General features: G+C 53.5%; 1 protein-coding gene across 3 annotated transcripts in view; it reads left to right on the top strand.

The window, feature by feature from the left end:
* PHACTR3 (phosphatase and actin regulator 3) overlaps positions 1 to 13,418 on the top strand; it is a 275,725-nt gene that overhangs the window by 166,273 nt on the left and 96,034 nt on the right. For all 3 annotated transcript variants that reach the window (XM_008012500.3, XM_008012491.3, XM_008012529.3), the window contains exons 2-3: positions 3,036 to 3,197; positions 7,617 to 7,694. In XM_008012500.3, coding sequence (XP_008010691.2) covers positions 3,036 to 3,197; positions 7,617 to 7,694 — 240 coding nt within the window. The remainder of the gene's footprint in view (positions 1 to 3,035; positions 3,198 to 7,616; positions 7,695 to 13,418) is intronic.

The raw sequence follows: 13,418 nt of genomic DNA, 5'->3' as shown, positions 1-13,418 counted from the left end.
GATCCTCAGTTTATTCATCTGTAAAATGGATATAAAACTGAATGATCTCTAGCTCATAGATTTATTGTGAAGGTAAAATAGGACAATGCCTTAGGATAGTTCCTGGCCCTGCACAGGCAGTGACCAACGTTTACCCCATCATAATTATTCTATTGCTTATATAATAGAAATTATTATAATAGAAATTTTTACCAAAAGTTACCCACACTGGCATGGTATGTTAATCAGTGACTATAAAGTCTAGACACACAGATAATATTATTTTACATGGATGATAACATAAACGATTAATAAACTGTGTATTGTGGATATTTATCTTTGTTTCCAGATTGCTTTCCATTTTAATTATTTTTAGAGACAGGGTCGTTCTCTGTAGCCCAGGCTGGAGTACAGTTGCAAATCATAGCTCACTGCAGTCTTGACCTCCTAGGCTCAAGTGATCCTCCTGTCTCAGACTCTTAAGTAGCATGCACCACCATGCCTGGGTAATTTTCAAGCATAGTTTTTTGTAGAGGTGGAGTCTCTCTATGTTGCCCAGGCTGGTCTCAAACTCTTGGGATCAAGTGATCCTCTAGCCTTGGCATCCCAAAGCGTTACAATTACAGGTATGAGTCACTGCACTGGCCTTTCCAGAATTTATGACCACATTGAGTCCTCCTCTCAACCTTACCTATCAGGGATGATTATCATGGTATCTTTTTTTTTTTTTTTTTAACAGATGTGGAAACCGAGGCTCCAAGGGGCTGGGTGGCTTACTCAAAGGCCCTGGGCTAGAGACAGGTGGAGCCCTTTGGAAGCCAGACCCTGTGGAAGCTCTAGAGGCTGCCAGGCAGGCCGCCTGTCACTGGGGGCACAGAGGTCACTGCCATGTGGGGCCTTGGGCCCTTGGGTGCTGACTCATATGACTCTTGTCCAGGCTGAGCACTGCAGAGCCTGGATTCAGAGCAGACCATCCTGGGCCTCCTTGGGACAGCTGGTGGCATGCATGGGGTGCCTTAGGTGGGAAAGGTGGGAGTGTGACCCTTCCCTGGGTCTGAGGGGCCTGGCCCATTATAACCCCCAGCCCCTTGGACACTGGTGATGCCCCTTCCCCTCTCAACACTGGTGGCCTCCCTCCCTGTCCTCTCTGACAAAGGTGACCTCCTTCCTCAGGTGAGCCCTTGTGTTAGCCACGCCCTCCAGTCCTTCTCCCAGCATGTCCATGCTTCCTGGGGCTCTGAGGTCTGCATCAGCTCAGGGCTCCTGGCCCCTTCTATAGGCAACAAGGCAAATTCACCTGCTGGCTATGGAACTGACCGCACGCTGACCATGGGAGGCTGAGCCGACGGTGGGGGAGTGTGTATGCTCGCAGGGCGAGGGGTCCTGGCAGAGGTCTGGGCTCCTGTGGCAGTAGCCGTGCTGGGGAGCACCCTGCGGGTCTGCGATCTTCCTCCCCGGTGACACTGAGAGGTTAAATCGGAGTCTGGATGGGACTCAGGTCCTTGTTGCTGCCAGAAGAAATGTCCCTTCCCTGTTCCAGGAGGCACCTGGGGCAATGTGCTCATTTATTCTCAGTCCTGCCTGGGTGACAGCCTGAACTCTGGTCTACATTGTGACCGTGGGATGGAGGTGACGCAGGCTTACTTCGTGAGCTCCTCTAACTTTACCATTTTGTTAGTTGCATTTTGTTTCATTCGAACTAATCTTTCTTACTAAGGGACACAAAAACAGCCTGTGAAGCACATCTCCCTCTCTCTCCTGCCTGCCAACAGCCGGAGTGCAATGGTGTGATCTTGGCTCACTGCAACCTCTGCCTCCCAGGTTCAGATGATTCTCCTATCTCAGCCTCCAGAGTAGCTGGAATATCAGGCACCTGCCACCATACTCGGCTAATTTTTGTGTTTTTAGTAGAGATGGGGGTTTCACCATGTTGGTTAGGCTGGTCTCGAACTCCTGACTTTGTGATCTGCCTGCCTTGGCCTCCCAAAATGCTGGGATTACAGGCGTGAGCCACTGTGCCCAGCCCCAGGGTTCCCCGTTTCTTTGGGGGGCCCACAGACATTTTCTCTCCACACACCAGTGTGCGCCTGTATACCCCCTCTGCTCACACACTGGTGGCGTGTATGTGTGAATTTGTGAGCTGGGGTTTTCTTTGGCCTGTTTATCTCAGATCAGTTTCCTGTCCGTGCATGGAGATCCACTTTTTCTTTCTGTGTCTGCACACAGGCCGTTGACAGGACAGACGATGACTTACCCAGTCGCCTGTGGAGAGGCATGTAGGTCGCTACCAGTCTCTTTTACAACAAACAGCACTGCCATGAGCTTCCTGGGACATTCATCTTCATGCGTCCCAGAGTCTACAAACATGGCCGTTTCATGGACAAGGAAGGGGTCCTAGGAGCACTGCTTCCTCTGCCGCTCACAGACGTGCTCACTCTGCAGCCGTTCGCTCAGAATCTCACTGGCCTGGCTCTGCGCTGGGGTCCGAGGCTGCCCCAGGCCTGGCCTCTGCCCCAGGAGCGATGGCAGCCTGGTGGAGGGCTGGCAGCCAGAGGCCTTTGCAGCTGCTTGGTGCCAACATAGGTAGCTTCATGGGCATAAGACAAGGGAGTGACCCTGTCTGGGACAAGAGGAAGATAAAGACTCTGGACAAAGTCCTATTCAATGGAGGAGCTGAAATTTATGAGGCAGAGAAGTGGCTGGGAGGGAGAGCAGTGTGGATGGAGGGCAGAACATGAGCAAGGGTCCGGGGCAGGCAGCGTTTCGTCCTGGAATTAGGAATGTCTTCACACGTGGTGCTTCGCGTGGCGGAAGGCGAGGGTTTCTGGTGGCCATGAGTGGGGCACAGGAGGGAGGGTCTCACAGAGGGAAATTCAGCGTACGCTGCTGAGCGGCCGTGGCCACTGTGGGCACACTGCTTGACAACCCTTCTGGGGTCCAGGCTCTGGGGGATCACTGGTGACCCATGAGGGTGAGAGAGGTCGTCGTCTTGGGCCTCCAGGAGTCACATAGGTTTGGTGGTCACTTGAGGTCCCCCCTTGGTTTTCATCTTCCAGATGAGATGGACCAAGCGCCCCCGGCGCGTCCTGAATATCTGGTCTCAGGGATTCGAACTCCCCCTGTGAGGAGGAACAGCAAACTGGCCACCCTGGGCAGGATCTTCAAACCCTGGAAATGGAGGAAAAAGAAAAACGAAAAACTGAAGCAGACGACGTCAGGTAAGGGCCTGGTGCAGGCGCGGGCAGGCTCTGGCTGGGACCAGCATCCTTGTCATGGTGCCGCCACCACTGCTGACCTGTGACTTCCCGGCCCCCACACAGGAGGGGCACATTGCGCTTCATGGCCTGCGATGGCCACAGGATCCATGCAAGTTACCCCGCTGGCCCCTCCAGGGCCCACCTGGCCTCCCTGAAGCCCTGGGGTGGGGTCGGCACTGGGCACCCCATGTGGGACGCTCTGCCCAGACCCTAAGGTGCCCACAAGTCCACTGGGACCTTGTTAAAAACGAAGCCTCTGACTCATTTAGGGCCGGGCTGGGCCAAGACACTGGCTTTGGAGCAAGGTCTCACTTGCTGGCTTCACTTGGGTGGTGAGCCCCCGGCCCACGCGACTCCCGCATCACCTCACCTCCCGTACCTGCAGTCTCACTCGGAGGATGCTGGGGCCTGGGGCCTGCCCCCACAGATGCGGGTTTCATTGGCCAAGAGCCCCCTGGGTGACTCATAGGGTCGAGGCCCTGGGTTTGGCTTTGTTACCTCTGGGCCTCTCTTCTTCCTGAAAGACAGAGGCTGCTCCCCAGCTGCTAAGCTCTCTCAGCATGCCTTCCCTACACCCTCCCACCAAAGCATCCAGAACGTTCCTCCACTCACCTCCCGCTGCACCCTCACACCCTGCCAGCCCTGGCTCTGTGGGAAGTGGGATTGTGATGGATGGTCCTGTTGCCCCTGCCTCCTCAGAATCCACCCTGGGAACTGCAGCCATGAGGCTGAACCACGGACAGGGTGGACACAGGCAGTGATGACGGGACAAGCAGCCATAAGGCACATAACAGCAGAGCACGGCCTCCAGCATTTGGCATGGAGGAGCCAACTCAACCCTCAGAACCTCCTGCTAGGCCAGCACTCCCGCAGGACCCTGCCCCGTCGTAGGGATGGAGAACAGGCCCAGAGAGGGAAGTCACTCACCCAGGGTCACACAGCCAGCACATGGCGGGGCTGAGGCTTGGACCCTGGCAGCCAGGTGTGGTAGCTCCTCAGCCTGGGCTCTGTGGATGGCAGTGTTCTGAGAAGCAGAGCCCGGAGGAGGAGGCCGCATCTCCACCCCAGGGCCGCGCCTCCAAGCCACACACCTGTGAGCGACACCTAAAAACAATGAGTGAGGGAGTTGCTGACGTAGAATCAGTCCTGGGCCTCAGGAACCAGCCCTGGCGAGTGCCCGTCTCAGGCTGTTGCCTCGGGTGGTCCCTGGGGTCCCATTTCCTTTCCAGCTCTGAAGAGGCACAGGTTTCAGGCTTTGAGGATGGTAGAGATGAAGGCCAGGTGTTACAGCGCCCAGGCCCATGGCAGGAGCGGCAGTCAACACCAACAGCAGGCCCTCCACTCACGCTTTTGTGCATGCTTTACAAAATTATTATTATTTTTTTACCAAGAAGTTGATAGATGAATTCTTGTTGAAATGAAAACAGAACAAGCGTCACCATTCAGCAGATCTTGAGCACCTCCTGTGTGCCCAGTGCCAACAGGAGGGGCCCAGGCCCTGCCCACCCAGAGCTTTCTGCAGAGTGACAATGTGTGGAAGCCACCAAGTGAACCAGCACGCGAGTCGATTCCAGACTCCGATGAGGCCCCTCACTGGATGTTAAGCTCAGCCAGGTGGGCGGGGTCCATGTGTTCCCCTGCACCTGGCAGGGCCCCTTGCACACACACGCTTAATGGCAGGATCAATGAACAGGCCCTGGGGGTGGAAATGAGCAGGGCGGACACTGCTTTGGGCCCAGTGGTCTCAGAAGACCCAGATTAGGAGGCTGCATTGAGCTGAGATGTCATTGGTTCGTTGAGAAAGGCAGGGAAAAGCATCGCAGCAGTGGGAACAGCCCTTGCTAAGGCACTGAGCTGGGGAAGGCTGTCTGTGCAGCAGTGAAAGGCCGGGGGACTGGAGCAGAGCGACCTCCGTGACCTCAGGTGGGTCTGTGACATTCTCCAGGCCTGCTGCCCCCAGCGGTGGGACTGGAAGGCTTATCTTCTGAGGACTTTGGGTTCTTTGGCCTACTCCAAGCTGTGCTGTGTGAGTTCACCAGCAAGATGCTCTGGGGACCCTCCTAGGGCATTGGAGGTCTCGAGGTTATTACCTGCAGCATCTCCACCTTCAGGACCGTCATTCGGGCATTTGGAAATTCGAGGAACAGTGCTGCATTTTGTGTACTTATTCCAAACCACTGTTTTCCCTTAAAGCGGGGGCTGTTATTTGTTTCAGCATATCAAATTCCTGATTTCACGGGCATCACGGGTTAGGATGAGCTGAAGTGAATACAAAGATGATTGAAAGAGAAATATGTAGTGAACAGTGGTTTTGGCAGGCGAGGCTGGGGGAACACGCTAAAGATGGCTCTCACGGGCTACAGGGTGGAGCAGCCTCTCAGTCCAGGTGGCTCAGATCCACTCAGCCATTTACATGCTATACCACCTTTACAAGCTGCACCACCACTGATGTCCCCATCCCCGAGAGGGGGAGAGTAGATCCTCGCAGCTGCGTCTTTGGGTCACTGGGAAGTCCTCGAGTCAGTGCAAGCAAAGACCTGTGATGTCTGAGGCTAATCACCATGAGCACCACCTGGTGTTGGCCTGGGGACAGGGTCCACTCAGAGCTCGAGGCCTCCACCTCTGTTCTTCTCATCTGCTTTGTGAACCTAGTTGCAGCCTCTTGCTGACACCTCCCAAGGTCAGCATTCACTTTGTCAATTTTATCCACAATTCTGGCACCTGGAAATTGGCTTGGAAATTGGGACCACAGAAAGGAAATCCTGTTTTCTCTGCCCAGAAATGTCCCCACCCTGCTGTGTTTGGGTTTCCCTTTTCATCCTTTGGCTTTAGGGTAAATATCCTCAGAGAAGTCACCCCGGAGGTCAAGGGTGGGATGGGTTTCCCCAGACAACTTCCCCCCAACCAGTCCCCCGCCCCGGGCTTGACTTATCCCTCCTCGCCCATTTCTAGACACTTGCCATCTGTCCTCCCACCTGTGCTGGCCTCAGGCAGAGGCTGTGCCTATCTGGCTCACGGCAGAATCTCCTGTGCCTGACACGGTGCCTGGCACACAGTAGGTGCTCAGTAAATGTGTAAGGGGTTTCGATCGATTGAACACCTGGTCACCATGGCCTGTTTCCCCAGTGGAGCCCACACCTGTGACCGTGAGGCTGCAGGGGTTCTGCTCTCCGTGACTCCCCAGCACCCAGCTCAGCCCTTGGCACATAGCAGATGCTCAGGAAATACTTTTGAACAGGTGAAATAATTCCATTGCCAGTGCCTGTCTGTCATCTGCCTCCCCACCTAGACATTAAGCTCAGCCAAGTGGGCTGACTCTGTCTGTTCCCCGGCATCTGGCAGGGCCCCTTCCACACACAGAACACTGATGGACTCTCTGTGATCCAGGCTTAGTGGCAGGATCACTGGGCAGGCCCTGGGGTGGAAATGAGCAGGGCGAGCACTGCTTTGGGCCCAGTGGTCCGAGGAGACCCAGGTGTGAATGCTGCATTGAGCTGCATTGAGCTGAGATGTAATTGGTTCATTGGAAAAGGCAGGGAAAAGCATCACAGCAGGGGAAACAGCCCTCGCAAAGGTGCCTCTTTCAAAGAAAGGGTTGAGGTGGTTATGTAGTCTTGTATTTGGAAATTGGGGCTCACCTGTAGGCAAACAGGTTTCCTGATGGAAGGAAGATGATGACTGTCGAGCAGCCTGAGGCCTGCCTGCGAGCGGAGGGAGAATGGGAGAAGGCGGGGGGCGTCGCTCAAGTGTTTTGCTCCGGGAAGGGGAGGCAGGAAAGGCTCTTCTGAAGGTGGAATTGACAAAGATGTGGCAAATTAGGCTTGGTGGAAGGGGACTGAGGGCTGGCCTCCTCCCTTTCTGTCCATCTGGTAGACTGGAAGCTTTTAACCTGTGTTTATTGGAAGAAGCTCTGGTGGGAGAGCCGCACAGAAGAATCTCATCTGTAAGTGGATGTTAACAGGGACCAGGAGGCACTTAGCAAAAGCTAACAGGAACCACAGAAAGGAGCCTGAGGTGTTGGGGGCAGAGGGAGGACTCTTTCCTTGGTTGGTAAGTTAAGCAGCATTTGGTAAAGGACAGGAATGGCTGGTGGGAGCTGACTTAGGGGCGTGATATGTGGAGGGGCTTTCCAGATACATCACAGAAACAACTGCTGTAGAATATCCATGGCGTGCACTGCGCTTTAGCTGTGGTTTATGTACATTGCTTAGCAGAGTGCTGCATAAGAAAGTTGGGCCTTGCCAGTGGACCAGGCCCCTAAGCCCGAGGCGCCTGCTAGCTCACTGTTTTTGGGCTGTAAACTTGAGCCTGGCATTGGCTGTGGCTTGGGCCCATTGACACCTTTGCCCAAGACTCACTGTGTGTTTGTGTGTTGGGCAGCGCTGGAGAAGAAGATGGCCGGCAGGCAAGGCCGAGAGGAGCTCATCAAGAAGGGGCTGCTGGAGATGATGGAGCAGGGTAAGTGGGACCCACCCCTGGCTTGGAAGGGCACGGTGCTGGGAATGCGGAATGAAAAGTCTCACATGAATCCAGGAAGCCCATCAGAAATGGAGTAGAATCAGAAGAGGGCCGTGTCCAGATGAAGCCTGCAAGGTTGGAGAAATGCCTTATGTCAGGAGCCATTCCATTGGTCCAGCCCCCGGGGGGGTATGGGAGACCCCATTACGGAGCTGAAGAGCTCCCCCTAATGACACGACTCCCTGGGGAATGTCTAACAGAGCTGGCTGTGCATGAAAAAGTTGGTGGTTTATCCCGATTCCTTTAAAGTGGCAGCAATGGTTTTTTCAGCATTAACTTTTTTTTTTTCATATTCACATTTCAATTCTCCATTTGCGCAAATAATTTTTAATTCCACTATTACCTACTCCTACTACCACCATGTAGGAAGCATTCAGGACATGCTGGGACTGGGTGGGGTATTCCGCATGCCCTTCTCATTCGTCTTCCCAGCATCACTGAGGAAGGGGGCAGTGGTTATCCCATTTGCAGATGAGGAGTGTGAGGGTCTGGGTGGTGACTGCCCTAAGTCATTGCAGCCTGAGAACAGAGACGCAGAACAAATCCTCATCTCTTGGTCTCTGGTCTAGAGAGTTTAATCTCAGTGGTGTCTACATAATCGTCTTTGTTTCCGTCTTTCAGAAAGGCCAGTTATTATCGCTCATGCAATTAACTGAACAGAGTTCTTTAATCCCTAAGTCTTTCTCTTTGTGATGGATTCCTGGAGGTGTGAGGCCCAGGACTTGGATGCTGACACTAGCCCTTGGTGCTTTCCGGTTCCCTGAGAGGCTAAATCTTGGTTAGGAGGTTTCATAAAACCTCAATGCCTCTGGAAGACTGTCTGGAGCTGGACCAAGCTCTGGCCTCCTGATTTAAGGAATCTGGCCATGCACAGCCAATTTCCTGAGGCTTGCATGAATATATTGAATTCCTCTCTCCCTGCTTCAGCCTTAAAATATTACTAGTGTCTTTGTAATTTGGCCCAAATATCAGGAATTAGGAAGGAAGCTCGTGAAATAAATGAATCCAGATTTTATGCAGCAGGGCCTGTCAGCGCACAAACCCGATTGTGGGCCCAAGCCTTTGTCATCATTTCCTTTCTTTAGACTCAGAGTGAAGTATTTTGATGATGCTATTTTTAGGGGAAATCTACATGGGAAATTGCTTAATAGTGATAATAAAACCTTACATGTGCGAGGAAAGCTTGGTGTCAAGTCCCGTGGCACTCAGATGTTTAACGCTGTGTTGTGATACTCAGATTTGGTGGAATGCGGTTGCTGAGCTAGAAATCTGGAGGATTTTAATTTGGATGGGACAAAAAAGTGCCAAACTTCAGCATTTTGAATATGTTGCCAACAGGCATGACTTTGGATCTTAGGGAAGGAGAAAGGAAGATGAAAACAATGCTAGGGCCTTTTTTCATCTATTCTAAAAACATATTACTTTTGTTGAGGAAAGAGTAAGTATATAGACTTGATTCCTCTCAAAAATGAAGCTATAGTTTGAATAATTAAAGGGGAAAACTTCTAGGAGCATTGGCTTTTTTCCACTCTGAATTTTTGCAAGATGATTTTGTCTGATGAAGTCGGAACAGAGGCTGGAGACGCATGCTTGGCTGCGGCCAGGCTGACAGCATGGCTTTCACCCTGCTGCCGTGGGAGCCTCGTCTCTGGCTTCTGTGCCTCTGACGGCGACATCACACACCCGCGGTCTTACAGAATCACTTTAGATCAGGGTCGGCAAACCTTTTCTGGAGAGGGTCACATAGTGCATATTTTAGGGGGCTGTGCAGTCTCTGTTGCAACTACTTGTCTCTGCTTTTGTAGCCCAAAGGCAGCCAGAGACAAATCATGCATGAGAGGGCGTGGCTGTGTCCCAAGAAAACTTTACTTATGGCCACTGGCCTTTGAAGTTTATATAATTTTGTCAACCATTTAAAGATGTCAAATCCAGGTGCGGGGACTGGAGTGGCCTCCATGTTGTGGTTTGCTCATCTCTACCTTCCATACTGTCTGTCTTGCTAAATGGTTATGGACCAGGGACTAGAGTGACCTGAAACACAATCTCTTTCCTTGAGAGGGCAAATGCGCTCCTAAATTGATGCCATGACATTTTATTGAGGGCCCACTATGTGCCAGGGTCTGTGCTAGCTGCTGAGGACACAGGTGAGCAAAATACTGTTCTGAACGCACATCCAGTGGGACCATTAGATAATCCCACATAGAGTCAGCTACTCACGATGGCGATGAGTGTGGTGAAGGACATGGCACCCTAAGAACACGAGACAGGACCTGACCTGGTCCTCCGGTGCCGGGAGATGTCTGAGTGGGGTCCAAAGGTGGGCAGGAGGACCTAGCCTGGTTCTCAGAGTTTGTTACATATTAGGATCACCTGGAGAGCTTTAAAAAACCCTCCACCGCTCAGGCAGCAGTTAAATTAGATGCTCTGGGCGTGGGACCCAGGCAGCAGCGCTTCCTCATCCTCCACAGCTGATTCCAACTTTGATGCAGGAAGGTTGAAAAGCCAAGAGACAGGGAAGCAGGGAGTGACTTCCAGCCCCCAGGAGCAGCAAGAGCAAGTCCCCGCAGTGGAAGGGACCTTGAGATGGTGGGTTGGGCTGGAGGAAAGGAGAAAGCGCGAGAGGGGCTTGGGTCAAGACGCCTCCCATCTTCCCTGCCCACACACCGGCTGGGGTGGCAGAGGCATAACCACGCTGCTGCGGGAGCTGGGGCAGCCACAGCGCGAGTGGGTGGGGTCTTCCAGGAGCCCGAGTGTCTCTGCAGGGAAATATCAGGGACGGGGCAGCAGGGGTTGCTCTGGGAGGGGACTTGGACTTGCTGTTCACAGTCGACTCTTCTGTGCTGCTTGAATCCTTTACTGCGTGCCACCTGTAATCAACCTGTAATCAACGTGCAGTAATAACAGGATCCACGCAGATGCTTGGCCACAGGCTCCGGGCTAAATCCTTCCCTGCACCGCGGTTTCCGTCCTGCACTGGCTTCAAAAATGCCTTTTCTCACTGGGTCGACCTGAGGTCAGACCCTCTTGCAGGATGACTGGAATTGTTGACGGTGGCTGTGCACTTGCCCTCTCCGGCTCAAGGTTGGACCTGGCGTGAGGGCTGCCGCTCCGGGGTAGGTACGCAGTGCCGCCTCTGCTGTGGGTGTGAGGACTCTCCGGGGTGAGGAGCAGAAGCGCTTTCCTGGCTTTGGGGTTAAGGAACCAGCTTCAGCCACCGCCTTCCACCGCCGGCAGGGACGCATCTGCAGCCGGGGGCGCCCCCCTGTGGCCGGCCAGGCTCATGAGCCTCCCTGCAAGGTGGCCGGGACTTCATGCGGGACAGGCCCTGTGAAGCTGCGCGAGTGGATTGTCAGGGACTCCGGAGCCTCATTTGAACCCCCTCAAAACTCACATTTGAACTTCCTTGGCCAGTACAAACCCCAGGATTGCCCTCTGCCCTGCACACGCGCACGTATGCACACACGCGTGTGCATGCACGTCGGACACCCTGGAGCTTGCCCTGAAGCAGGTGGGCAGCCTGGTGGAGGGAGCTGGCCTCCGGGAACGGCTGGCAGAAAAGAGCCCGCCAGCAACCGGGGGTTGAGGCAGCGTCCAGGGCATGAGTTTGCTCCCCCTGGGGTGTTATTTTATGATCGATGGTCCGTTTTATGAACCATTCGGACCCCATCCCCTCCTGTTCTGTGACGCCAGTCATCAGCTTGGACCTAGGCAGGACCCTGCTGGTGGCATTATAACGTTACTAGATGTGTGCAGTGGGGCCAGTTGTGTCCCGGGGAGGGGAGAGGGGACCCCTCTGCTGTCTTCAGTGCTCCTTCCGCCCTCCTCTGTGATATCCGTGACCAAGCGAGGCCAGACCAAATCTAGCACAAGGGGTCCCCTTCCCCAGCCCCCTCGCCCAGCCCACGTTTCTCTGTGCCAGACACTGTTTATGTTCTGAGTGACTTTCCTCCATCTCCCTGTATGCGTTGACTTGGCATTTTCTTAAATAATTTAAGGAATTTCCTACCCTGTCATTGGGTATAAAAGAAGAGAGTTTGTTACTCTGCTGTGTTCAGTGACCTGAGATTGACTAGGCATTCTTTCCTCAGGGAATTGGACAGTGACAAATCTGGTTTCCATGTGGTAGGAACGCCGGGGGACACATGTCTGCATGTGTGCACACATGCACGTGCACACATGTGCACCCACGTGTGCTTGCACCGTGCACATACATGTGCCATGACTGTACACGTGTGTGCCTGCATGCGTATCTGAGTGCGTGTGCATGTCTGCAGCACGTTCCCTCTCACTGTGGCTGCTCAGGCGCACTGCTCTGCGCTCCCTCTGCAGCCCTCGAAGGAGAGTGGCCGAGGGAGGCTGACCTTCCAGCCAGAGGAGCAGGGCCTGGGCTCCCACCACTCCCCCCACCCCTCCCCAACCCGCGTTTCTTAGCAACAGCCCTGCCACCAGGGCTATTTTGGGAACTGAAACTTTTCATTGAACATGATTATGAGCTGGAGCGCTGACCGCAGCCCAGAGAAGTCCTGCAAGGGCTGCTCAGCTGCAAAAGCAGGGGAAGTTTCAGGCTATGGAGGGGTGTGGTGCTTTTTTGAGTCTGGAGACCTCTGGGCCTTCCAGGTTCAATGTTCTGACCTTTTTATGGTGGTGGTTGTGATGATTTTGATGCTGCTACTGCTGCTGATGATGGAAGCATCCTTATTAACAGCAGTGACAGGCGTGGCAGCAAAAGACCTGTGCATTTTAAGGTTTGGTGTCCATAACTGCCAGTGGTGGGTGGCAGCCTTGCCTGTCACACAGGGTAGGTGTGAAGCTCAAGCTGGCAGAGCCCTGTGCTCCCTCACGCCAGCTCTCACATTCCCTGTGTGTGGCCAGGGGCCAGGTAAGCTGTGCTGTCACAGTTGCATGTCAAGTACGAGGAAACCAGTCATGAGAAGGGGCTGATTTCAGTTTTGAGCTTTGTGACATCTGATTTTGTCTACTTGGTGAGCTCTCTTGGCTTGTATCTGGGTTGGTGGGCTGTTATAGGTAAGGGTCAAATCTGGCTCAGGACCTGTTTTTATGTGGCCTTTGAGCTAAGAATGCTTTTTAAATAGGAAAGACTTTCATAAAAATTAAACAAAAAATCAAGGAAGAGTTGCAGCACGGGGCATACGGCACGTGGCCCACAGAGCCTGGCACATTCGCCATCTGCGCCTTATGGGAAGAGCCTGTCAGCCTTGCCTGGACCTCTGGGCAACTGACGCATCTGCATGGATGAGATCGTCCGGCCCCAAATCTCCAGACTTCCGGCGTGGCTGACCTTTTCATTTTCCCCGGAGGAGACATGCGCAGCAGAGGGAGTCCGATCGGCAGTGATGACAGCTCAAATCTCTTCCAGGGCCCCAGGCAGGAAATGGGTCTGGCGTGAGTCCTGGGTGTGGTGAGGACTCTGTGGAGGGAGAAATGGTTCTGTCCTAAGCTTGCTGTTAGCAGATGGGCCCAAAGGTGCAGACCAAGGGCCAGATCACTCTTGTCACCCTCCTCTTCTCGTGGTCAGAAACCATCACCAACAACATGACAGAAAGCATATGTAAAGTGCACACCTTATGCCAGACTCATTCCATGCCTTAGCTCCATTAATTCTCGCAATGTTGCCATGAAGCAAGCAGAAATATTATCCCCGTT

Source organism: Chlorocebus sabaeus, chromosome 2 (assembly GCF_047675955.1).
Source record: "Chlorocebus sabaeus isolate Y175 chromosome 2, mChlSab1.0.hap1, whole genome shotgun sequence".
NCBI lineage: Eukaryota > Metazoa > Chordata > Mammalia > Primates > Cercopithecidae > Chlorocebus > Chlorocebus sabaeus.
Note: the sequence above shows the minus strand (reverse complement) of the source record. Positions and strands in the feature narration are given on the sequence as shown.